Source organism: Thalassophryne amazonica, chromosome 16 (assembly GCF_902500255.1).
Source record: "Thalassophryne amazonica chromosome 16, fThaAma1.1, whole genome shotgun sequence".
Taxonomy (NCBI): domain Eukaryota; kingdom Metazoa; phylum Chordata; class Actinopteri; order Batrachoidiformes; family Batrachoididae; genus Thalassophryne; species Thalassophryne amazonica.
The window spans coordinates 14,913,840-14,941,643 of NC_047118.1; the positions used below are offsets into that span (position 1 = coordinate 14,913,840).

The following is a 27,804-nucleotide window of genomic DNA, read 5'->3' on the forward strand; positions in this document are numbered from 1 at the left end:
GCATGAAAGGATACAGATCCTTGTTTGTTCTTGCAGCACAACCTTTTCATCACTGCAAACTGTCTGTCCAGACAAATTAAGCTTATATCAAGCTGAGAAAAGCCACAACTATAAAAATTCACCTTGTGTAAAATATGATTTTAAGTGGCATCATCCAGTTTATGTTGGATGTTTCTTCTGTAAGTAGCCTGCAACACGACAATAGACATGATATTTCTTATGACCCCAACAGATGATTTTGCAAAGATCAAATGTTACATTTATCCTGATTTTTAAGTTTCTTTGAAGCACAGAAAAACACAAAGAACTGTAAAGGTACCTACGGGCATGAAGTCAGTCAGGATTACAGTAAGATGCCACACTCAAAAGAACCAACTTAAAGCGTTAGAATTTGTAAAACCTGAATGATTTAAGTTGTTCTAACTTAAATTTGTAAGTCAGAGTTGATCTAACTTACAAATTTAAATTCAAACAACTTAATTCATTCAGGTTTTACCAATTGTAACACTTTTTTAAATTGGTTCAACTATTCTCTTTTTTCAGTGCAGCTGACTTTCACCCAGCTGATTGACCTCTGTCAGACCTTGCCAGGGCATTTCTAGAATTCAGCTAAGTGCGTGCCATTCATTCATTTATTCATTTTCTGCCACTTTATCTGGGTCCAGGTCACAGTGGCAGCAGACAAAGCAGCTCATCCTGTAACTCTTCCTGGGGGATCCCAAGGTTTTCCCAAGTCAGCTGGGATATATAATGCCTTCAGTATGTCCTGCGTCTTCCCTGGAACCTCTTTCTAGTAGGTTGTACCTTGAAGACTTCCCTAGGGGGAGACAACCAGGGGGCATACTCACCAGATACCAAACCAACTCAGCTGGCTCCTTTGTGATATGAAGAAGCAGTGGCTCTACTCTGTGTCTCTCCTGGATAGTCAAACATCTCACATTGTCCAAGAATGTAAGCCAAGATACCCATCAGAGGAATCTAATTTCCGCCACTTGTATCTGTGACCTTACTCAAAGTTCATGGCCATGGGTGAGAATATTGGCATAAATCAAGTGGTAAATTGAGATCTTCTCTCTCCTAGTGCACCCTCCTAGACTCAGCACTCCTCCTGCCTTCACTGCACTTGTGTCATGGCGGAGTGCTAGCACCGATTAACAGATTATCGTCTTGTTTCTGCTTAAACTGCCTCGTTTCAGCTTAAAACTGACTTTAGAATGATTTAAGAGGTTTTAAGTTGTCATCTGATGGTTAATAATCACATTATCCCCTTTGATCGCTTTAGGTGAAGAGAGTCAGACTGAGAGAGTCTCAGAAATGCTGCGGTCATGCTGTGATCACTCCCCTGTCTTATGTGGAAATGATTGTTGTATAAAAGCTTCTGATATCTGTCGCTGAGACAGGTGATGACTGGAGTGAAGTTTTAAGATAAGACTTTATTGATCTCACAGTGGAGAAATTCACATGCTCTGTCAGCTCTTAATAAACACACAAGATGTGTGCGAGTAGAAAATTGGTGAGGAAACCACATACCAAGGCAAACTATTCCATAACACAATAGCTCTATTTCTGAAAAACGTTCTTTTTTTATATTCAATCAAGACCTTTCAGCCTCAAGGCTCAGCCCATGGCCTCGAAGGCCAGTATATCTTCTCATATCAAAGAAAATTTCTAAATTAACATTTTTATATCCGTGTAAGATTTTGTACATTTCAATTAAATCCCCTCTAGTGCGTATATCTTCTACAGTAGTTAAACCGAGTCCGGCAAGTCTCTCCATACAGGACAGGGTTAGAGAGCTATGAATATGGCCGGACACTGGCCGCCATCTTGGAGTGCGATTTCCCACTCCTAAATGACCAACAGGAAAGCAGCGCTTGCGCCACCCCCATACTTGCCCAGAGTGAGGCTGACCAATGCTGACATCAGCGTCTCGGCCGCCAACCAATCACAGGCTAGGAGAGAGAGGCCAGTATCTGGCCCAATTCAGGGCCAGTTGTCGGGCTATTGTGGAAATTGGTATACCGATGGCTGACCTCCAGTTATGTGAACATAGACTCCTTCTCTTATAAAAACCATCTTGAATTTCTGGTGAATATTCTTATAATAACCAAATTTTGTATCTGAATACTACTTACTGTAACCCCTTGTATCTGTTTATCTTTTCTGTGTTATTATTTACTGTTCATTTTTTAAAAATCTTTGTCTTATTTCTATATTTAATTTTATTCATTTAGTTTTTCATCACTTACTTAGTTTTTCTTTTTTATTTACTTATTTATCTATCAGCATTATTGTTTTGATTCTTTAGATAATAGGTAATGGATACAGTCCGTATGACTCAATGAGAAAATTATGTAATGCAGATTGTTTTTTTTTTTCCCTTTGGAGCTGAATTTATCATGTTTTTTGCTGTTATCTTTTGTTAACAGTTTATCGAAAATAAAAAAAAAAACAACAATAAAAAAGTCAGACTCGAGCTCGAGGCGCCATTAATCCTCCTTACCCTAAGTTGGTTCCACTCCTTCAGCCAAGGCAAAGGAGTCGGTATCGGGTTATTTGGTCACGTGACTTTTAGTCAGGATTCTGACATTTTGCTGATTGGCTGAGACACGCCGCTCTCTGATTGGCTGCAGCCTTTGTTTACAACGTTTCAAAATCAAAATGGCGGCAATACAAGGAGGATGATAAGTTGGTTCCATTCCTCAAACCTCCAAATGTTTTCGGTTGCTGTGCGAATTCCAGACACACAAAGCAAATACCTGGTTTCCATTTTGGTTTGACAGGGGTGAGATAAACTCCCACCCCCGACATTTGCGACTTTTTTTTTTTCCTTTTAAGCCAACTTTATTGACAATTCAAGAACAACAAAAAAACTGATAACACAATCCAAACACAAAATACACACAAACACAGACAGACATTGGGGGGAGAAAGATGACTGTGTGAAATCCCGACATCCCGGTGTGTCTTGAACGTATCACAAATTAGACATTTGCGACATTTTGCAACTAGTTTGTCTCACTTTTCAAGTCTTTCGGTTTGTTTTTCATATTTTCGGCGGTGGTGTGATAGCCAATAGCGGCCGACGTATCAGATGGACCAATCACAGCCATGTTTTCAAAAACACGTTACCAGTCTGTTTGTACAAGAGACTGTGGTACCAGTGCTATCCTAACCCTAACAGTTGATGGCGGTAATGCGTCGTGTCGGTTTGCAAAGATCTAAAAAAAACTCGATAGAAGAAGCACTTTTCTCCGTGTGGCCTGTATGTGGCAGTATTGCGCCGAAAGTGATGGTGGCGCTGCTTGAATTTCGAGAAGAAGGAGAACCAAAGGGTGGCCTGCAGTGATAAACGACATTAGCTAAGTTATTTTATGTAAAGGGGGAAAATAAATTACATTTCAATTCATTTAGACACCCGTCGTGAGGTTTGTTGGAATCCAAAGTCCATTCATGTAAGTACTTACATCAGCTGTTCATGAATTATTGGTGTATTATGTAGGGGGATCCGAGTCGGGAGGTGGATATTTACTGTTCGCTATTGTTTGCGCTTGGAAACTACTTTAACTTGGAAATATCGCCGCTTTCTTTGTTAGGTTCCGTCTACTTCCTAGAAACGTAGCTGTCAGATCTGTGTCATTCGTCGGCCGAGATCAAATAAGATTATTGTTCATCGTGTCGGTGTCAGAAGCTGAGAACTGTTCAGGATACAGCCCGTCAGTCTGTTAGCAAAGGATGCTTGCTAATGGCTACATTTATAGCACCCTGGCCGCGGGTAATGTTAACACGTGTGCTAAATTTCCTGCATCCATTATCGGACAGATCCGTAATGTAGGAACTATTGGCGAGAAATTAAGCCGAAACATCAATCACCAGAATTAGTCCAACTAATCCAAGTGTAAGCTCGGTTAAGGGTGTACGTTTTACGCCGCACAAATGTAAACTAAAACTTACTTTTGGGTTTTAGAAACGAAACAGGCGTTTAGTGCTAATGCTAACCGGTTTTCCAGCCAACACTGTAAGAAAAATACTCATCTGAATTTGATTTTGATTAAAACGGACATACTAGGTAGTTTCGTGTTTGAGTCTGGATGAGACCTTTTGACTTAAATGTGTTTGGTTTCATCTATTGTCTTTAAGATAAATGTGGCATCTTGTGAAATACGAGCTTCACAAAAAAATGGCTCCAAAGAGCTGAAATGCTAAGATTTTGGGCTCTGGTACAATTTAAACCTTCTCAGTCTATCCGTCAGGTTATAAACATCTTCCATTTAGTAAAATGCGCTTCTTATATCACCCACTAAATGATACTTTTGTTTTCAGTATGGTGAGTGGAAATGTGTAGGAGCCACATTTTACTGCATTTCTTATATGCGGAAGCCCTCGAGGATTTGTGGTGACGTCAAAGGGCGTGGCTTAAATGTTTACATTATGGTAATAAGACATTTTGTTGCTGAACATTTCTGATGGGTGTTGTAATTGCTAAATGTATAGTAGAACCTCTTGTGGTGCTGCTATTGCAATCCCAGAACATCAGATCCATCAGAAAGCTACAGTCACATTAGCCACAAGTGACAGAGGCAAAGTGGGGATTTACCATTATTTTCAACGGAGTGGCTATACGCCCAACCATTGGGTCAGTAAAGTAAATTTGCGAGCATATACGCCCAGCCACAACCGACCTGTGAGTGCGCTTGTAAGCTCACTTCCGGTTTCAACGCGGGAGGGGAAAAAAGACGGATATTTTCTCGCTGGCTGCGGGAGGGTTCGCAGCCTGCGGAGGAGCTGTGATCTAAAGTGGTTCTGTTTGGCTCATCACACCCAGGGAACAGTGTCAAACTAACACCATCTTACAGCCAACAAGCAGCATTTTGATCAAAAACTGTTTCGTCGTTGTTAACAGGCTTCTATTCAAAATGCTTATGAAGCTTTTCTGTTTTTATCCATTGCTGTGTTTTTGCAGTAATTAAAGACAGCGCCATTAAATGTGTCAAACATATGCTGCAATAGAGCCTTAAAAAGTGGTGTAAAAACGTAGTTTAGATGCACAAAACTTGTCAAATACACGATCACGGTTGGGCGAATAAAATAAGACATTATATTTATCTGCCCAATGGTTGTGCGCATAGCCTTTGCCTATTTTCAATTGGAGTGGGTGTTTTCTGGCAGCAAGTAAGTAAATTTTATTTGTATAGCACCTTTCACAGACAAGAGCCACAAGGTGCTTCACAACATAAAAAGCATAATACACGACACAGTGGCCAACACATTTAAAAACATAGCATAGCAGCCCAAAACCTAAGCAAAAGCTTGTGTAAAAAAGAAGGTCTTAAGCAAGAGACAATGGTCACTCTGCCAGCAGCTAGACGGCGCCAAAATAGACTTTTCTGCAAATACTGAGCAGCGTGACATGGCACCTGCCGATCTGAGTGAATAGGCAGCATGACATCAGGTGGTTCGTGTGAAAAATAATCCAAGATGGCGGATGTTTCGAATATATTTTTAAAAGTTAGTGAGAAATAAACACTTCTAAATCTTAAAACTCTGTTTACCACTGAAGGGATTCACAAGACCCCCGGAACACCCGTCAAATGAAAAAGCTGTCTGCTTGTTACCATCATTTGTAGCTCATGTAACCGTAGCATTAATGTTTTGTTTAACAAATGGTATGACATGCCATTTTCATATTAAGATTCATTGAATTCCAGTTCAGTGCAGCCAAGTGGCAGATGATATCTTTGAGTATTAGTAGCATGAAATTGGGCAGCGCAGTCTTGTTTGAGGGCAGGCACTAACGGGTTAAAATGTGATGCAATAATCCTATCTCTAATAATCCTAAATTTGAATTTTTGGGCAAATTGAATTGCAAACAAAGTGAAAATGCAACAAAAAAGTGACTGTGGTGGAAAGTGGACATGTGTTGCAGTTTGTTTATGACCCGGAGCTCAAACATGTTGAGGCGGTTGTACAGGCGAGAGAGCGCAGCTACTCTGGTTAGCTGTGTAGGCTAACAACAACACGACCTCTCCTATTTGCCTCGTCTTCCCTTCTCCACTGAGAACTGAAAAAAAAGTGCACTTTTTTTGTGACTGCTTCGGGGTTTGCAGCCAAAAACAAAACTGCACCATTTATCCGTGTGAAGTTATGCTGTTTGTATTGCGCAATGGGAAGCTGTCCCCAGGAGTGGTCAAATCCCGCAATATCATGCAGGGGTTCAAATGAGACTTAGCTGCCCTATTAAGATTTTTAAGTAGAGTGATAATGGATTTTTTTTTTTTTTTTGGTGGATGGGAACAGGGCTGCAGCTATCAAATATTTTTGGAACTCTATTTGGTATTCTATCAATTTTTTTTTTTTTGATTAATCATCTAATCTGATGAAAGCTTACGTTTACGTTTTATCAGTAGTGCCAAGGCTGTCCTTAAGCAGTGGCACAATTCTGTTGTGCCATCATGCAGATTTAATTTAAGCTGTTCCAACTGTTTTCTGGGGTAATTGTTTTTACTGCAAGTGCTGGTGGTGGGTAAAATCCTCAGTCAGTCAGGGGGCTGCATGTGCAGCATTTCTACAAAAGCCACATTGATAAATCCACTGTCTGCACTGTTGACGAAAACTGATCAAATCTGAATAAAAGGTTTTAATTTATTTAGAATGATATTGATTTGTTTAAAGTGCACATCCTTTTGCTTCATCTGTGTGAAGTGGAGAGCAACCACAGTGGGGTCTTTTTATGCACTAACACACTGCTTGGCTTTAAATCCTTTCAGAATTAAGTCTTTCAGATGATCAGCCTTGACCCTCTTTCTCTTAAAAAGGTTTATTTTACTTGGTGGGCCTCTTTGTAATGTAGCTTTTGTGGCTACATTGATTAGCTTCCTTCTTACACATGGTCCATGTCATCTTCTGTTTTTTTGTGGAAGCACATATACAGGCCTGGCATATATAGTAGAATGTTTTCAGTGGTGCTGAAGCCTGGCCTCGAACACTTCTTGCAATTGAATAATTTGAGTTGAGTTACTCGTAATCATTTCAGCCCAATTTTTTTGGGGGGGGGGTCAGTACTGATATTGCGTGAAAAATTAATGATAACAGTGTATCTGATTATAGTCAAGGTACATGGTGAGGGTTTTTTTTTGTTGTTTTTTTTTACTTTTGCCACTGAGATTTAAACGAGGGGAGGTGTCACTTGCAGGTCCATATATTGTATGTAATCAGTTTGAAATGCAAGAGTGTCTTTAGTTATTCTGTATTTCACGACTATAGGTCGCCTCCGAATCAAAGGCTGTCACTTTACAAGCACGAGCAGCACCACACGGAAGCTTGTCTGCTTTTATCATACTGCTTTTGCCGCCTTTGTGAGAGTGCAGTGGGACTTTTGGAAGAGCTTGAATTATACTTTGAAGAGAAATTACTGATCTGAGTCAACAGAAATATATCCTCTGCGCACTCAGGTCTGTTCGCTGGACCTCAGCTCGGTGTGCCGGGAAGCAACTGTGCTCGAACAGTCAGGCATGTGCTGTTTTCTGTTAGTGATGAAATTATTATTATTTAACTTTTATTTTTTTGATGATTTATTTACTTGTCTTATTCCTTATTTTATTGACCTGTGGTTTAATAAACGTTCCTCAAACCCACTGTGCACTCATGGAGGTGGCACAAATACAAATGTGCAGCCTTTTGCTCCACTTACAATCAGCTTGGCTCACGATTCTGTTGCACAACTTAGCAGAAATAACATGAAGCCCACATAATATGCCACTATTTCCTGTGGTCCAGATTTTATTGGGTTCTGTTGCTTAACAATTTAAGTCCTCTTTTTCATCTCTGCTGGAAATCAGTAGAAAAATACTCTGTAGCTATGGCTGTTACAGCCTATTTTTAACATGAAACATGCGTGACGACATAACGTACAGTGGAGTTGCTAACATTGTTGCTGTCGCCAGCATAGCAGCAGCATGCCCTGTATGATGGGACCGGAAGTACATACTGTGCAGGTCACATACTTTCTCTATATACATGGAAAATGTATATGATTCCTCACATTTTGTTTTGAAACCCTTATGACAACGAAATGAAATTGAGGCATATAACCAACAACAAGCCAATGTATGTCACCCTGCCTTCACTTGGATTGGCAGTCATCATGTTGCATCACTCTCAACATACATATTTTAGCCCCGCCTAGCTGACAGCACAGCAACCAATTGCCTTTGTAAAATGCCACGAGTGACTGCCTTTGCGGTCTTGATCAGCCAGCTTGGCCCACAATGATGATTGTTCTGAGCCACATTGAGACACTAACATTTAAATCGGTCCGCAACATTTTAACACAGTGTGAACCACAGATTAATTACAAAGATTACATAAGTGTGATTTTGTGTCACAGTGACTTGACTTTGAAATCGGGCTAAAAAAAAATCAGTCTGTTGGAAGAAACGCAACAGCTCCACTCAAACTGCAAATAAATAAATAAAATGATGGCCTCACAGGGCATGGACAGATGAATTTCAATTTTTCATTTATATAGCACCATTCATTCAGCTTTTCATTGATGCAAGGCAATCTTCTAAGGATTTTATGTGAATGAGGTTATCAGCATGTATAACTGTATCATCAGCATAGCAATGAAAGGTAATCCCAAAACGCCGTAATATGTTCTTAAAGCTGGGTTTACACTGTGTGAGTTTTGGCTCTTTTTGAGCCAATTTTTCACTCGTGCGAGAATTTTTTGGATCGCGCTGAGTTTCAGCTTAATCGCACGTTCTGCATCGTGTAGTATACATGGAATAACGAGCTGTGTTTAACCTCTCATGACCACCTCCCGATCGTCAATAGTATGGTCGGATGAAAATCAAACCTGTTTGATATTCTGGCCGGCCTTTGTGAGGGTATCCCGATGAAGCACTACAAGCGTCCAACCTCTTGCACTGTGCATGTGCAAACACCGAAATTTGCGGAATTGGAGCGAGCATAAACAGTGATCATCTCTTTGGGAGAGCAGCTTCTGTTTCTTTTTTCCCCCTTATTCTTCAGCTCATGTAAAGTCTTGTAAATTTATTATTTATTTATTTTTTGTTAAAACTTTGTCTCCCATCGAGCATTTTTGTAAAAATAAGAAATGTAAATAGTTTTTTTTTTTTAAAGCTTCTGTTTACGTTTTGCTTCTGGAAACACGAGTCCGACGTGTGGTGTGGTGTTGTGTGTTTTTTTTTTTTTTTTCCCTGAACGTACGATATGAGCAGTCAGATTGTATCAGAGTATCGGGCCGTGTAGTTTGAGAACATAAATTGTGCGCTCTGAACTTGGAGCCGAGTACAACGATTGAAAATATCGTACAGTGTCTGCCCAGCTTAAGGGGTGACTGGCTCCAGTGGACTCTCAGGGCAGCTTAGCTGCTGTGGATCTGAACTCTTGGAAGTGCCTATTTGATAAGGCTAGAACGGGCTTCATGTCTGCAAAAGCTGAGGAACATTTGTCCATGTAAGAGGGAGAAGCGGGAGGAAGAGGTCGGGGAGCTACTTCTGAGTGTGTACTGATGCAGACAATGATCAGGACCTGAATGAACTCTGGTTCTGAATTTTTTTTATTATTATTATTTTAAATTTTTTTTTTTTTTTTTTTTAGTTAAATTTATAAATTCAGATCAGTGTTGCTTTTTTTTTCATGGATACTGTTCATGTTCAGCTCTCTGTAAAAATTGTTTTACCCCAATCGATGGCTGTAAACCCATGTTAAATTCCGATTGATGTCATTGTCATGGAAATGAGTACAATTCCTCCCCCTATTACCGCTGCCCTCACTCTGTAAATATCCAACCATTTTCTATACCCATTTACTCCTATCTAGGGTCACAGGGGTGGATTGGAGCCTATCCTAGCAGTCACAGGGCGTGAGGCAGGGTGCACCCTGGACAGGATGCCATTCTGTCGCAAGGCCACATGTAGACAAACATTCTCTCACACACACATCTATGGAAAATGTAGCCATTCCAATTCCCCAAATCTGCATATCTTTGGATGTGGGAGGAAGCCCACGCAAGCACGGGGAGAATATGGAGACTCCACATATAAAGGCCATGGGTGGGAATCTGTCCCTTGACCTCCTTTCTGTGAGGTAGCAGTGCTAACCACTAAGGCACCTCAGGACACTCTTCCTGATGTGCCTCGATAAAGTGGTGACGTGACGAGTCGAGAAAAAAAAAAACTGTGACGTGATTCCTGGTGCCATCTTGAATTCAAAATAGCGTTCGCTGTTAATCTGTCTGCATGTAAATCCAGCTTTTTTTTTTTTTTTTTTTTTTTTCGCTGAAAATGATGGGTTGTTGTGCATTTTGAGGCACAAATAGACACAACGAGGACTTCAACATGTTCAGATTCCCTTCAGATCCAAACAGAAAAAAAAATTGAGAAAATAGTCAGCCGTGTGGGATGGAAGTGACTTCATTGTCAAAGGTAAATTTATTGTTCAGTCCCATGTACAGTAATACTCACCTAAACCATCATCATAGAAACCACATATTCGCAGTCACTGGACCAAAAAGTTCCAGAGTTTTGTATTGTTTTCCATTTAATAAACACGTATATAACGGATTTTGCACAGTGGATTTTTTTTCTCACATCGGATAAAATGTCCCGTCCAATTGTAATGTATTTCCATTTAACCCCTCGCATGTGGGACTGGAGTCATTTCCGTGATTAAAATCCCTACGGTTTTTTTTTTCTTTTTCACACCATGCTCACACTCAGAACTGTGGGCTGCGCAGTGAAAGCACTTTGCTCCTTTAACTGTGCAGCCTGCAGTGCGCACGCGTTGACATTTTGATAATGGATCAAATACATTTGGCAGGAAAAAAAAATTCTGAGGAAATTTTGACCAGGTCATGAAATGAGGCGCACATCCCGATTCAGGATTCCCGTAGATGTTCGGCACCTCCTGACGGTAACTAATCCGTTGCGTATATCTCGCTCACATCGGATAAATGTCCTGTCTGATTGCACTGTATTTTCATTAAAACCCCAGAGCAATCTGGATGTGCAGAGGTACAAATTAAACTTCAGCTCAGACACTTGCCGATTTGAGTAAAGTGGGACCGGAGTCATTTCTGTGATTAAAAGTCCGACCATTTATTTTTTTCAAACCGTGTTCAGACTGGGACCTGAAGCCTGATGTTCACCTGTTCAGTCAGACATACAGCTGTGATTTGACTTTTCTGCTTTCAATCCTTCATCTCCCATCATATTATAATAGTTTTTACAGTGGGCGCTGATTACAAATGGATCAGAATAGTCTGCACATTTATAGCACAAAGTCTGTAAAAGAGGAAATTGTACAGCTTACCTTTGATTTGGAGGTGATGATTGTAGAAAGAAAAGTTTGTTGAGGGTCAAATTAGTCCAGAATAAAGTATAATCCAGAGAAGGAGAACTTTAAATCTGCCACGCACATCATTGTGTGACACGCAGTTAGCTGCAGCTGCATAAATCGGGCTTTAAATGAATTAAATTAATCATCATAAATTGTAAATTTGATAGCTTAACTACCTTTATATTTATTTTGATAGCATTTGTACCTGGATGTGTTGCTGGATGTGGTTCAATTATTAAAAAAAAAAAAATGTAAGTAAGTAAACTTTATATAGCGCTTTTCACAGACAGGGGTCACAAAGCACTTTACAAGGTAAAACAAAATATACAGTAAAAATACAAGTACTAAAAGATTATTGGCCATGAAAAGCCTGTTTAAAAGTAGAGTCTTTAGTTGCTTTTTGAACATCTCAACAGAGTCCAGGGATCACAGGGACAGAGGGCGTTCGTTCCAGAGACGAGGTGCTACGGCTTTAAAAGATCGGTCTCCTCGAGTTTTAAAGCAGGTTCGAGGAACCATCAACAGGTTCTGACCTAAAGATCTGAGGCTGCGGGCTGAGGTGTAGGGCTGAATCAAGTCAGCAATGTAATCAGGAGCCTGACCATGTAGTGCTCTGAAAGTCAAAACCAAGATTTTAAAATTAATTCTGGGTCAGAAGCCTCGCAGCAGAGTTCTGGACATACTGCAACCGATTGTTAAACATGTTAAACATTAAAGGTTCATTCAGTAGTTCAGTGCAGTTGGAACCAAAATGGCGCCATGTTGTGATTTGACACCACTCTTTCTAATCAAGGCACATTACTCTCCCCGTTGGCACTCAAGAGTCCATCGATAGTTTCAGATTATTTATTTTTTACCTCACACTATTTGCATGTCCGTGTTGACCTTGTGCATGAAAAATAGACACCACTCCAAATATCGAGATATTTTGACCACTGCAGTGCTCAACATCCCTGTGACGTGCGTCTCATATAGGCGGTGTATCATTTAGGTGCAACTTGTAAGCGAAATGAAATCAACACACCACACTCGCGTGGTGTGAAATGGGCTTTCCTGTGGCAACTCCAGATGTACATAGAGGCTGGATAGTGGGGCAGAAACCAGGATCTTTCTGTTTGGGAGTAGGGGTGAGACTGTACAGGATACTGAGTTCACAAGAATGAGACAATGCAACATTTTGACACTTTAAAAAAAACCCCAAATCTAAATAATAAAATATGGTTATTTGGCTGAAAGCCACACAATGCAAAAACAACTGCAAATCTTGTAATGGGTGCCACTTTAATTTTACTTGCTGAGTTAGCATATGCAGGAAAAGACAGAACAGTATGCAAGTGTTGTAAAAGGTTTCGCCACAAACTCACCTGACTGGTTTCTGGGGGGGTTTCACAACTGCTGATTTTTGAGTTGACAACTTTTTTTTAATAGCAGTCGTCTTGTCATTATTTGTTTACTTATTTATTTATTTAGTTGACTAATGTACAAGCCTCAGTTCATTGAGTGGCCACTTGAGGCTGACCCCAGCCACCTGGAAGGAGCACAGATGATGATTAGTTGGCTAATAAAGTTTGCAGCTCTGAGCTAAACAGCACATTTATTGCTTTCAGTACAGGTCAAACACACACTCAAAATCATGACCTGTTTTCTGTTCTGTCCTCTCACCTTGCGCTCAGATTATCTGCAAGCAATAGAGAAAGCGACAAGCTGCTATTCTTTTTCACTCCGAGTGGGCGTTTTACAGCGACAAGAGAAATAGAAAAGCGCGAAATAAACACTGCTGGTGCCCATCATTTGCACGTTTATCACTAACATGTCATTGCTGCAGGTTCTGACTGTCAGGATTGGATTAAAAGACGTGGACATGTCGGGAGCATGTCAAGACAGACGGAGTCGCTGGCAGGAGATTCAGAAAGGCCTGCAGTTCATTCAGTAAGTATCGCAGGTGCAATGGATCGCAGAGCCCACAGTTCGGACCGGATAACAAGAATCATAGCAAATATTATTTGCTTTCGAATTTTAAAAAGAACTTAAAACAGCATTGAATTGAGGAGCATTTGCCCGTAGTCATGAATGAAAATGAGTGTGTAATACAGTATACCGAACAGAGCAGTCTGAACGTGCCCAGTAACAGAGGTACGAATTGAAGTTCAGCACTGACACTCGCTAATTTGAGGAAAGTGGGTACTGTATTTCATTGATTAAAAGCCCGGCCATTTATTTTTTCAAATTGTGCTAAGACATGGGATACGAATGAGGCAGGGTGTAATTCAAGGCTGGTGTTTTAACAAAATGCTGCTCGTTGCCAGCACTGTAATATGGTGTTAAATATCGCACATATCCCTGGGTGTGATGAACCAAACCGCTTTAGATCACAGCCCTCTGCGTCGCTGCGAACCCGGTCGAAATGACCAAGACCACAAGGGCTATGATCTGTCACTTTTCCATTTTAACTTCTTCCTCTCCCATCATATTTTAAGTTTTTGCAGTGTGCCTGCCTATTACATTTCGATCAAGGATCAAATATGTTTGGTGGAAAAGTCCACAAATTTGACCAGCTTCACAACACAGTCAGAAATAGATGCTCAAATGACCCGAAATTCATGGAGAGAAATTGTATGTGCTGTATTGTTGGTTTGGAGGGTGATGATTGTACAAAGAAGAGGACCTTGTTGAGGGACAAATTAATCCAGAAAAGGCTGCTGTTCCTGCTGTAATTTGTATAAAGCTGCAATGGAGAACTTTAAAAGGGTCATGCACATGTCGACAATACTTCAGACTTGCAGAAGCATAAATCAGGCTGTAGGATTTTAAGGTACCACTCCGCAGCGGACTCAGCTAAATGTAATCTTTTTTAATGCACATAATTTCTGCCGTTTGTTTGTGTTGTGCATCCTGACTCTGCCATCGTATGAGACGACACAACTCTGACACAAGCAGCACCAAACAGTTGCCCCTTCCCACTGATCTGTTATTTTGTACGTCACTTTGTTTCTGCTGTGTCACACAAGGTGTGCAGGGATGCTGACGTGATCATGATCACGTAATTTCAGAGATGAGGGTGGTTAACGTCTGAATAAGATGTACAGACATTTTACGCCATAAAAATTAAAGCGTGAATGTCAAATGCTGGCTGGTTGATTTTAAACAGAGGTGCATGTTTTTGTGCTTTTAAAGGTGTCAAAAAAAAAAAACACAGGAAGCTTGATGCAATGCAAGTTTTGTCTGTTAAATCATGTTGTTGTTCATAAGACCCACGTGCTAATTTTAACTGCTGACTTAGTGGTTTTACTTTTGCAACATTAGATATTTCTCTGATCTCATGATCTAAATCAGAGCTTGATGTTTTTGCAGCAGGAAGACCATGTGTTAAAACTGGTTTGTATGCACATTGCTGCATTACGTATGATGGCACCTTTTTGGCAGCTTTTTTTTTTTTTTTGAAAGTGACAAAATAGTGCTCCAATTTAGAGCTGCAATGATTAATTGATTATTAAATTAATTGAGCTATTTTGATCATTGAATAATCAGTTTGAGTTTATTTTTAATAGCCAAATGCGCGCACATACACACACACAGCTTCCTAAATTTATATCTTAAATTGTACTTTTTTTTTGATGTTACAGCGTTATTCCAAAATGGATGAAATTAATGTTTTCCCTCAAAATTCTACACACAATACCCCATAATAACAATGTAAAAATGTTTTTTTTTTTTTTTTTTTTTTTACAAATTTATATATATATTAATTATACAAATAATGGATGGTAAGGAGTCCAAGATAGAGAAATATTGGATGAAGAAAAGTTATATTGGACTTGGCTACTCCTTGTCCAGTATAACTTTTCTGCATCCAATATTCCTCCATGTTGAACGACTTGCCATCCATCAGTTATGTTCTCCACCCCCCTCCCAAATTAAGCAAACAGAGTCAAGTAACTTAGATCAATTTATTTTGTTGTGAACAGCATATGATTGATTCAAATGAACGCTTCTAAAACATCAATAGTGTGCTTGTCTACCTTATTAGTGTTTTTGGCATCCTTGGAGTTCAATATTTCCACCAGTTCCGCCTCTGTGAACTCAGCAAACCTCGCTGGCAGACGATTTTCTGCTGTTGCCATTTTTTCGACCAGCGTCTGTCAGCTAGTTCCTGACCTTCGTATGCCGCACTCTGATTGGCTAGCTGTTGGCAGTAAGCTCTAACGCTATTGGTCAGTGGGAACCAATCCAGTGTAACTTTTGGCCCTAGCCTTTTTTTGGATCCTTTTGGATCCAACATAACTTTCTGGCTCCAAGCATGCCAAAATACGGGTAAATGATGGACAGAAAGGCTAATCTGTGATTGGCTATTTCAATCTGAGTGGAGAATATATATATATATATATATATATATATATATATATATATATATATATATATATATATATATATATATATACACAAAAACCCAGAAGAAGTTATTGTGTAAATGTATAAGAATTTTTGAAAATTCGTTCAATGTTTTTTTTTTTTGTGACTTTGACCTATGCCCTTGAAAATTTAATCAGTTCTTGCCTATCAGGATATGAATCTTCCGTAACAATTTCATAATGATATATTTAGTACTTTGACATTTCCCATAATCCCCCCCGGGCAGACCCCAACGCTTCCCAGGATGCATTGTGGCACCAGCAGAGTTCAGCCATCTCTCAGCGCATGTAAACAGTGGCTAGTGAGGACGTAGATGGTGTTGATCCAGCAAGTTCAGGGGCAATTACGATGATGACACGTTCTCCCAAGTTGAGAGGGTTATCTAGAGGAGGTATAGCACCTGTGATGGACTTCTGCCATGCCCCAATGTTGTCTTGTTGTCCATACTTCATGAGGTTTGTTTACATTGTGCCCTGAACCAGAACGCGCGAGTCGCAACAGCGAATGAAAAATTGTGGGCTTCAGACTGTTCATTAAGAGATAAACAAACAGGGGCTAACCTCCTCCAATTTCAATGGTGGAGGTAATAAAATGCTGTTTGACAATAGAATTGGGTATTAAGAACTGGTTCCTAATTTTTGAATCCATCAGTTTTTGGGGGTTGTCTGACAAACTGTGATCCCTAGACACAAAAATAACAATCTTGCTTTCATCAGTCCACACAGTGATGCTCCATTTTTCTTTAGGCCAGTCAATATGTTCTTTGGTAAATTGTAACCTTTTCAACACTTTTTTGACAATGGGACTTTGTGGGGGCTTATTGCCCATTGCTACATTTGATATTTTATCTATTTTAATAAGTTTGTTTTGATTTTTGCACAAATAGCTGCATCTTCATAAAACCTCACTCTAAAGATTTAAATCATTGTATGCAGTATTGCTATTTGGCAGCCATCTCATCTGTGAATTTTTGCAGTAATTCATATGAAACATCAGCTTTTGTCATAAATTGGTGGCGTCTAAACTCGAATGCGGACTGATCTCATCCAGGGACAGTCATTCAGTGACATGTGGGATCGGTACATTTTGACTTTTATGTTCATATTTAGGAAGAATTGGGTAAATTAAGCAATTCCATTCCCGTTTCCAGTGGTTCTAGGTTAAATAATCTGGTTCCTCGCTTCAGCTGCCTGGTTAGCTGTTTCCTCTGCGACTCACACACTGTCAGCAGGCTGAGGTCTCTTGCCACACCTGCACTGAGGCATAAGACTACACCTCCTGCACAGAGCCTGAAACTAGATGGACACACAGTCTGGACATGAGATGACACGTTGGTGATTTGTGGAAACAAATATGCACGTGTGTAGAATCATACCATATCAGTCAAGTGTGTACCATACGGTTCAGTACAAATACATGTATTGTGACACCCCTAAATAAATAAAAAAAAAAAAAAAAAAAGGGAAAAATAGATAACGTTGAGTCTGTGGATTGTCTTATGTCAGGTTACACTGACAAAATGTGTTGCCTCACTGTTTTCTGGTGTTGTGTACATGTTAAAGATTTGTGATCTCTGCCTTGTCCTATAGGTCAACCCTCCCTTTTCCGGGAAGTCAAGAACAGTATGAGGTGAGGAAATGTTTTTTTATTTTTCCTTTTTTGCTCCTATGGCTGACAACTAGGGGTTGACCAGTATGAAGATTTTTCCCAGTTATTGGTAATTTGGTTTCTGTGATTGGTGATCTAAATTTAAAAATGGGCTTCAGAGTGGAGAGCTGGAAGGTAGATGTGTCTCATGGCTCCATCACCCAACTCTCCTCACTGCCTTTGTGGATTAGCATTCTCTCTTTTTAGCTCTCCTTTTCAGTGGGTGTCACTCATCATTCGGGATGCACCCATCCACAGTTTTTCACTTCCGATCCCAATACCTGAATTTGGATATCTGCCGATACCGATACTTATCCAGTACAAGAGCTCTGTTTGCTTTAATTATTAATATTATCATCATCATCATTATTAATTTTATTTGAGAATTTTCTTAAAAAGGAGACCTGAAAGTTAAACTACAATTTGCCAGAAGGTGTATCTGAGATGAAAGCCTAGATTTTGGCGTTTTGGTGAAAGAATTAAGTACTTTTATTTATTTATTTATTTTTTTATAGACTTAAAGACAGACAGACTCTCTCATTTTCTTGCTCTCGAAAACAGCGGTTTTCATGCTGTGCAAACTTTTTGGAAGCACCAAGCCTTTAAAGTTTAAAATGTATTATCACAGACGCTTATGCATAGGATTTTAATGGAGACTTTATCCTTCTCGGCTGCATGCTGAGCTGCTGTTTTACAGCCTCGGGACAGTGAAGCGACTACCTTTTTAGCACACATTTTCAGCAACAATTCAGTTAATTTTTCGGCAAATCCGTGCTCGACGAACAGACACTTTGAACCCGAGAGCCGAGCAGAACTTTACTGCTAACTGCAGCTAGAACACTGCGGAAGAGCTCTCTCAGACAGCCCTGCTTCAAAAACCTCCCCTTCCTCTCTTCCCGCTGGGCAGAGAGCAAACAGCACTTGAGAGGATTCACAATGGCTCTTCTTTGATATCAGAAAATGTTGCGGGTTGGATCGGCATTTTCTTGTACGTGAATTACGTCAGGATCAGTCCCATCCCTACTCCTCATGCGATGAAGCATAGCATTGTGGGACTGTGGTGACACGTGAGGCTTTAAAAGCACAACTCAAAGCTTATTGATTTCTCTGATTACTGATCTACATTGGTCCTGATAAAACCATTTTGGATGTTCCCTGATGGCAACTGATGGATTGGCTCAAAAATACAGGCTGGCTTAAAGGTCAAATACTGACTTAGGTTCCTCCTGCTTTTTTTTTTTCCCAGGTGTTCATTAAGGATCTTGTATGGAATCTTTTTGGAGAAGGAAATGATGTATTTAAAGAAGGAGATTGGACTAAATCCATTGAAATGTACACAGAAGCCTTGAGTATTGCAGAGTACGCTGACTCCGAAGAGATCTGTGTTCCGACAAGATTATTGGAAAAACTGTATGCAAACCGAGCTGCAGCATACTTGAACGTTGTTCCTGTAAGTTGTCAGTCATGTTTGATTCCAGCCCTGGTAGTTTAACAGAAAACCAGGCATTCTAGGAAGGATATTGTAGTGCTTGTAAGGGGTATGCTGAGACAATCGTAATATGATTTATTTGCTTTCTAATATAAGCCAAAGGTCAGGTGTGTGAATGTGCTGGTGCGGTGCTTTGCTCTATTCACCACCCTATACATAACTGTCCCATTTGACAGTAGTCATCTATTTGATGCAACCAGGTGATTACATAGGTGTATACTTGTCCTGTTTCTATGCCGGTGGTTCTCAGCGGCATAGCTACATATTGGATAACACGCAGGGAAAAGCACTACATAGCTGTAGTGTCATAGTTGATATGCAAGTACTTCATCTATGAGTTTTCCAAAGTAAACCCTTATTTTAAAGTCGTTTCAATGTACACAGTGATTTTCTGGAGAGACTTAGAGAAGGGTTTACAGGTCTGATATTCCATTATCCTTCCATATTCTTATTTGGGATATGAGCAAATTAAGTTCTTGAGCAGCTGTTGGGATACATCATAATGGATTTTGGAAAGCCATTGAGCAAAGAAAATATCTGTATGATGTAAAAGTGACTTTTTCAAGTGCATGATGGGTTTCTCTGCTGCGTTTTTTAGGGTCTGTATGACCAAGCATTAGAAGATTGTGAGAAGGCTCTTCATTTGAACGACGGAAACTACAAAGCACTGTATCGAAAAGCAAAATCTTTGAAGGAGATGGGGAGACATCAAGAGGCCTATGAGGCCGTTGCCAAATGTTCCCTCGCAGTGCCTCAAGTAAGGAAATGTTTGTACCGGGGTTACCTAAGAAGGATCACATGCTTGATTAAATTTTGTATAAAACAGATGAATGCTTTATTCTGTGGACTGGGACAGGAAATGGGTCACAACTGGAAGTCAGATTTAGTTTGCAAACATTAGGGGTCACCCTACTTGTTTCAAACACATTGACTACTGATATGGAATGGAAATTTGGAAATTTAATGATATTTACTATACTTAGTTTTCTTATGTAGTACAGCTGAATAGTTGACACTTTCCTCTTGATCCTGCAGTTTTTACATTTGACAACTTAGTTCTGTGTATGTGCAATGTTAAGTCCATTATTCAAATAATTTCTAGTTGAATTAGTTTCTCGGGTTATTTGATGCGGTCCTGCCTCTAAAAGACAATATAGTTAAGCTTAGTGTTTTTGTTTTGTTTTGTTTTGTTTTCCCCTCTAGCTTTTATAGCATAATAAAATTGCACATATTTCAGATTGTGTTTGAGTAATTGTTGTGAATGTTGGATTATTTCCAGGATCCCAGTGTTATACAGCTGACTCAGGACCTTGCCAAAATATTAGGATTGAAAATTCGTAAAGCCTATGTAAGGAGTAAGGTATGTGTGCACAAACTTGCTATAATAAATGAAAACACACTCTGACTAGCATAAGGAAATGTCAGTGTATTTTAATTACCTCTGCTATTACAACCTTAAGGGGTTAATTATTTTGTTATTCACCTGCTTTTAACAGGATATGATTGAGTGGTGAAGAGAGAGCTGAGTAGGGGGGCAAAGCTCTCGATTTACTGATCGATCTACGTTTCGATCCTCACCTATGGTCATGAGATTTGGCGCATGACCGAAAGAACGAGATCGCGAGTACAAGCGGCCGAGATGAGTTTCCTCCGAAGGGTGGCTGGGCGCTCCCTTAGAGATAGGGTGAGGAGCTCGGTCACTCGGGAAGAGCTCAGAGTCGAGCTGCTGCTCCTCCACGTCGAAAGGAGTCAGTTGAGGTGGCTCGGGCATCTTTTCCGGATGCCCCCTGGACGCCTCGCTGGAGAGGTGTTCCGGGCACGTCCCATTGGGAGAAGGCCCCGGGGAAGACCCAGGACATGCTGGAGGGACTACATCTCTCGGCTGCCTTGGGAATGCCTTGGGGTTCCCCTGGAGGAGCTGGGGGAGGTGTGTGTGGATCTGGAGGTCTGGGCGGCTTTGCTTGAGCTGCTGCCCCCGCGACCCGACTCCGGATAAAGCGGAAGAAAATGGATGGGTGGATGGATGATTGAGTAATATAAAGGCTGCACATGCAGAACTATTTAGTCAACAAACACACTGTTTACATTTCTGAGCCTTTCCTGGTTTCATCTGTATTCATAAGAGCACTGGCCTGTGCCCACTTTTATGATTAAAATAACTCTGATTAACAACAGTTTCTTCCTGATCGTAACTATTAAATATATTTGAGAACATTTAAGTCACCATTATTCTTTGATTCCTCAAGGAATATGGGCTTAAATTCTGTTAACCATTTATAACCTTTTACATGTGGAAGTTTTCCTTTTATGTCAGAGGAAGAACTATGTGACATTGTTTCAAAATCCTTTAAAAATGTGTTAACTTTCTGGGTTCCATGGATATACCAGCATGTCATATTTCTATTGATAAATTGGTGACTGAAGGTTGACCACTTCATGAAACTACATTTCAACTCTTGTTTCCATCTGTTTCTGATCATTTTTGGCTATCCTAGAGCCAATCCAAGAGATCACCTGGGTTTGATCATCCTGCAAGAGGCTGCAGTGGAGAGACTATAGCATATGTTAGTGGAGAATCTTTTGTGACACGGACCTCTCATTTTTCAATGTTCAAGGATTGTATTCAAACATTTATACATCTATTGAAGGCACAACACATCTTCTAAAAATGCATTTCATATTGTCAGGTCTAGAGCAAGATTATTCCTCTCTATACAGTGTTCTAGACAAATGTGTGTAACATTCATAAAGCCAAAATTGTTCTGAATGTTTTGATATGTAAGACAAGCATTATAATAAATGAAGTACTTCCAAAGGGGGTTAAAATCAAGGAAATACCCTTGTGCCCCAGAGGGCACAACAGGAAGCTTCTCTTTATGTATAGTGTGTAGTAGTTATCACCCAGTGGAATCAATAAAAATAAAGAATTTGAATAATGCAATAAAATGAAGTGCAGGGGTTCTGGACCTGGACATTGGTATCTGGCATTTGAGTAGAATGTGCCAGCATTATCTCCATGGCATAGCTCTTCAGGCAGGAAATCTCTCTTCCTTTGAGCAGCTCCCACTATTGGGGTATCTGCTGTCATTCATTCTTCCTCTGTATCCTGAAGTTGAAATTTTTGTCAGTCTGAAGTTTGAATTGTTGTGGTGGAGGTCATGTGTTAAAATTGAAGTTTACACACCCAGATATTTGTAATTTATAATAAATATGTGCGGTGCGTTTTTTGTTTTTTGTTTTCTAGCCTGCTTTGAATGCCTTGCGTGGATCAAACTATCAAGATGCATCATCTGACAAAGTAAGATAACTTTTGTAAAAGGGATATAGTTTGAAAATATGCATCGTTCACTGCATTTTTGTTTACTGTTTTCCAGTTTTCTCACGACTCTTCAGTTGAAGAAATAGAAATTGGTTAGTTTCACAGTTTAACATATTTTTGTCACCTCGGTTATGAAAGTTGTCTATATTAAATCCATCTTTTCTTTTTAAATATTTGTATGTTTTAGAAGTCCCCCATGTGATCCAGGATGGCAGTGTTCTGGTTCAAGGCCCAGCCCCAGTTCAAGTTCCAGTAGCAGTGCATCCACCACTAAATGATGTGGTTGTGGCGGATGAAGTTCCTATCAAAAACAGCATCGCATCTGTACCCCCATCGGAGCCACCGGGCTTTGAGTCTGTACCTTTGCCTGTGTCTACACCTGATTTAGTTCCCCTAAATGTGCCCACATTTGTGAATGGATGCAGAACCAGCAACCCTCGTGTATTGCTTGATACCAGTCAAGATTTTGATGCAGACATCATTGGGGATGACCTTGATGATCTACTGGACCAAGCAGGCCCTGAATCAGTCATGGTTAGAGCCCAGATGTGACCACTGGGTCTTACCGATGAATATGTCGTGTCGATACCTTACTATTTGTGCGTCTCAAAGTAAGTGCCGCTTCTCTCGTCTCTTCCTCCAGGGTATTCCCACAGTGAAGGGGCCTCTTCCTTTACCAACCAGTATTGCCTCTGGCAGTTCTTTGTCAAGTCCATTCCTAATGCCATCTCATATCAACCCATTTCTGCATGGTCCCCAGCAGTGCACTGTAAATCTGCCCCCTTTATATCACAAGTCAGGGTCAAGTGCATATTTTGGTATAGACACTTTTGACACCCTGGCCCCACCATTGGATTCACTGGATAGTCTCTCCATGTCAGAGTTCAAAACTGGTATGGTACTTTTATATCCCCACAGTTCTGACATTTTACTTCTGTTAATGTCTCCGTATTGATATTTAATCACTGTCAGATTTGTGTGTTATGCTGCTTATTGTTGACTTGTATTTATTTATTTTCCTCTTTGCATTGTAGATTTTCCTCAGGCTCCATTTATTACACAGGTAATGCTTGTGCTGTGAATTTTAACTTGACACAGTCACTTAAGACAGTTTTAATAAGGCTTTTGTTTTAAAATACAGATGAACAATACAGACAGTCCCATGGGAATGGCTGTCGGCATGCCGAATGTGAAGGGCTTTCCTGCTGCCGCCGATTTGTCGCTGGGCCCGACTGGTATAGATTTGGCTAAGAATCCTTTAGCTGAAACGCATGAATTCAGACAAGCATGCTCGATCTGCTTCGTGAAAACTGGTATGGAATTTGTGTTCACTGGTGCAGTTGTGTGTTTTTTTTTTTTTGTTTTTTTTTTTGTCATGCAGTGTCAAATGACAGCAGTACTTATTTCTTAAATGTTTTTAATTTCCGTCTGCATAGGGCCTGGTGTGTTGGATTACACACTTCACACTGAAGATCATAAATGCAAAAAGGATGCTTTACTTGGCAGAATAAAGCACTCTGCAGACAAAACATGGAAGCTCATTCGCCCCAGACCAACAAAAACGCAATATGTTGGACCTTATTACATTTGCAAAGGTAATATTTAAACATCCCTGACGACGTGTTTGCACATGACTTAAAAAAATTAATATCTGATTGAATCCTCTAAAGCTACCATTGAATGCTTAAAATGAAACCATTCAATACCATATTCAGTTTATTGTCGTTATACTGTGCTTGGGGCATGTACACCGCAAAAGTAATTTGTGCGCAAAACACATTTCCTAGTGGAGTATTCCTTTGATGTAGCTGCAGAATATATGGAATAGATGTGCTGCATGAATGCAGCTGACCCATGTCGATGCTGTCAAATCAGCCGCAAACGCCTCATCACCACGTCAGTATGAACAGGGTATAACTGGTGGAAAAACAGTGAAAGAGTTTCCCAAAATTTATATTAAAACCTGTGCATGAGTTTTAATGTCTTGGCCAGATTTTGTATCATCTTCAGCAGCAATAGACACAATTTGCTTCATAGTAGCATGAGAATTTAGTGCGGCACATCAGCTACACTGTGGCACCTTGGTTGCAGACTCCTGTGTGACTCCAAAAATGTGTCTTTTTGCAAGTCTCGGGCTGGTAGTGAAATGGCAGTCAGAAGCCAGTGAACCTCAGACTGAGGGCTAATAATTATCAGCCATGGTGCCCACCAAAATCCTGTTATTGTATCATGAGACAAGACACTGGATTTTGTGAGGCACCCCTTGTTGTCTATTAAGTGAAGGAAAACACAGCTACCTGTCTGTCTATACCCATATATGATTTTTACTGTCTGTATGGCATCTATCATAATTCTCTAAGGCCCAAATCTGTGTTATTTGTTTGCCTGTCCAACGAAAAAAACAAAATGAAAGCAACACAACATAGTATTTGTTGTTTTTTTTTTGGGGGGGGGGGGTTGTAAAGCACATTATGAATCCCATCACTCACAGTGGAGGCATTCATCTCATGCTAACGTTAGCCTGATAGCATTGCAATACCATGTGAATGTTAGCACGCTAAACTAGGTTTCTTTCCAACATTGGCCTGTTAGTACTGCATTGGCATCGTTAATTCGCTAACATTTTACGTGTATTTTTTTTTTTGCTTGTTTTTTGAAGCACATAAAATCTTGTTGCTCACAATGGAAGCACTCAACTCATACTAATGTTAACTGCGATGTCACTGCGTTGATGTTGCCCCTAGCGCTAAGATTGCGCCAAGCCATTTATACAGTATATAGTAGGATTTTAAGATAAACTAAGGAAACAGTGCTGCAACACAATAGATTATGGGCTGTATAATCAGTATCCCTTTGGATTTTTGAGACCATCACCTGTGTGAAAATGTTGGCAACTGAAAGCCTGTGGTACCCAAGCAACATAGTTTTTTCACACTCATGCATTTTGAGCGTTAGTGAGAACCGTTAGCCCAAAATGTCAGCATGCATAAAAGTAAGTCCCTTCGGCTGCTCCAAAGTCTTACATTTTGGAACATATTCTTAAAAAAAAATTAAAAAAAAAATGCACATCTTCTTTGAAAATGGTACTACTTTGCACTTTGACGTAAAAATGCAATTAAAATACATGTCTGCTTCATCCAAAGACAGCACATCTTGTTCACTATAGGCAGCCATGTTGTCACCACACATCACCGAACCGCTGTTACGGTGATTGTCATTGGCCAGTTGCTTGGTTAGATCCGTTCTAAGCTTAGCGGATATTTTTAATATGCAAACAATGAATTAAAAATCGAAATCGCACAAAGTACTCTGTATTATTGCGCAACGTAGTCTATATTATTGTTCTTCCAAAATGTCATTTGTAAGACATAGCTGAGTAATAAGACATTTGTCATGTTTTCTTTGGTGTTTGATTTGTTGCTGATGCTCAATATCTTCTTTTTGGTGCTTTCAGAGGTGGCTGTTGGAAAGGAGTGCCTGTATCCCGGTCACTGCACATTTGCATACTGCCAGGAAGAGATTGATGTTTGGACTCTAGAGCGAAAAGGGTTTATCTCCAGGGAGCTACTTTTTGATCCTTTTGGGCACAGTGCCAATGTGAGGTTGAATATCCCAAAGATCTTGCAGGAGCATCATGGGATATTCATGTTTCTCTGTGGAGTGAGTATCTCGTTTTGGACCAGATGTCACACTTAGTGTGGTGAGGTGCATCTAATATTTCAGTGGAACGTAACGGGGGGCTTTATGCTGTCTGCCCTTTTCTGGGGTGAAAGGGTTGGAGATGGTGAGGAAATGGGCCAGATGGAGTAAGAATGAGCTTGATTCCTAGTTTTACCCGAGTACAAAAAATAACTTGAAGGGTGCTCAGGGACCACATACTTCTGCTGACGCAAGTATCTATGCCGACTTACAGAGGGAAGAATTTAAAATGTTTTTCGGTATTAGTGACTTCACTACAACATAATATAGAAGTCATAGTTGTTGCAGGGATATTCATCCTTTGTGATGTCATTTGATTTGTTTTTGGAATACCTTAAAAGAAGCAGCAATAGCCTGGAAATAGAAACATCAACGCTAAATGCTAAAGCTTCCATCTAAAATGTGGTGTTGGTTCTGAGATGGACAACCCATGTCACTATACTTCATATCCTCTGTATATTGATGCATCATCTTACACAACAATTTTTTTAAGTTTTTCTGATTTTTATTTTTTTACGTTTTTCTGAGTTACCAGCCAATAAGCTGCTAACCCTTGGCGTTGGCGTTGTCCATTTATTGCGATATATTGTGATTTTTTTTTTTTTTTTTTTTTTTTGCAAGAGTGTAATATGGGTCATTTACATTATTCTAGTCTAAAAATCATATTCATAGATTCGTTCGTTTGGAGATTTTCGCAAATGTTTTTTGTAATTTTGTCAAGGATGTAATATGGGTCGTTGACATATATCAGGTCAAACAGTTATAAATTCATTCGTTAGGAAATGGCGGTCATTTTTATGCCGAAAAATCTTCTGCAAAACTGTCTGATAACTTTTCTTTTAATTTAACAAGGGCACAATATTGGTAATTGACATTGTTCCTGTCCCAAAATTATTTGCATAAATTTGTTTGTTTTGGAAATGGTGGCCATTTTTAGAGGGCCCTTGGCTCTCTGGTTATTTACTTGACGACGTGGAGTGAATATTCTGGGGGGGGGGGGGGTTATAGTGATCAGCATGCCTGTCTGTCCATTTTCACTTGTTAGTGTGATATCTCAAGAGCCAGATATCTGGAGACCTTGGGGTCAATTTCAAGGTCACAGTGAGATGTTCAATATATTGTGATTTGCCACTCTTGTTAGCGGAAAGCTCAAGAACTAGTTGACCAATTTAATTTATATTTAGCATAAGGGTGTACTTGATTCCCTGACACTTTATATTACTGATTTGTGGGGACCGGGGGGGATATGTCATCTCCTGATGTCTCTTTTTTTTCTTAGTCCTGTCACTTTCATCTAATTGAATAAATTATGTATAAATATTCCATATACACATTATGCAGCAAAACATAAACCAGTGGCTTCAAATGAATTTCAGAAAGTGCTGGTTTCATTACAACTTAAAAAAAAAAAATTGTGGCATTTTCACTGGTTAACGTGCACTTCCTCCAGGATTGTTGTGTTGGCCCATGGCCCAGAAATGCATTAATCCCACATCTAGATGATCTGCACAAGATGGGTTTCCATGTTAACTGTGCTTTGGTGAAACTACACCTCTGCCTGTAGTTCTAGTTCTACTCGGTTAAGGGAGGGCAAACGGGTGTTTTGTACCTTGACAGAGGTATGTAGCGGTAAGGTCACTTTCGGTTTGTGTGAGCACATTCCCATCTAACTTTTTAAAGAGGATGTTGTGTACGCATGTTTTTGTCAGTAAACCACCTCTTTAATCAGATTGTATGTAGCTATGGGATGGATTTTCATGCTCATGCAGATGACTTGCAGATGTACGTGCCTGTTTATGTAGATAACGTCTCATATTGCAAAACTGGAGGCTTGTCTGCAGTAAAACACTGGCTGTTCTAATTTTCTCCTTTTGAA

The 27,804-nt window shown here is 39.9% G+C and overlaps 1 protein-coding gene across 1 annotated transcript in view; it reads left to right on the plus strand.

The window, feature by feature from the left end:
- Positions 1 to 3,291: 3,291 nt before the first annotated feature.
- The window catches only part of zc3h7a (zinc finger CCCH-type containing 7A), a 37,207-nt gene continuing 12,694 nt past the window's right edge, over positions 3,292 to 27,804 (plus strand). Inside the window, exons 1-14 of the mRNA XM_034190090.1 lie at positions 3,292 to 3,455; positions 13,190 to 13,293; positions 17,364 to 17,403; positions 18,668 to 18,871; positions 19,509 to 19,667; positions 20,190 to 20,270; positions 22,155 to 22,208; positions 22,285 to 22,321; positions 22,417 to 22,763; positions 22,873 to 23,122; positions 23,264 to 23,292; positions 23,371 to 23,542; positions 23,666 to 23,824; positions 25,684 to 25,889. Of these exons, the coding sequence (XP_034045981.1) occupies positions 13,226 to 13,293; positions 17,364 to 17,403; positions 18,668 to 18,871; positions 19,509 to 19,667; positions 20,190 to 20,270; positions 22,155 to 22,208; positions 22,285 to 22,321; positions 22,417 to 22,763; positions 22,873 to 23,122; positions 23,264 to 23,292; positions 23,371 to 23,542; positions 23,666 to 23,824; positions 25,684 to 25,889 (1,806 nt within the window). The 5' untranslated portion in view covers positions 3,292 to 3,455; positions 13,190 to 13,225. The remainder of the gene's footprint in view (positions 3,456 to 13,189; positions 13,294 to 17,363; positions 17,404 to 18,667; positions 18,872 to 19,508; positions 19,668 to 20,189; positions 20,271 to 22,154; positions 22,209 to 22,284; positions 22,322 to 22,416; positions 22,764 to 22,872; positions 23,123 to 23,263; positions 23,293 to 23,370; positions 23,543 to 23,665; positions 23,825 to 25,683; positions 25,890 to 27,804) is intronic.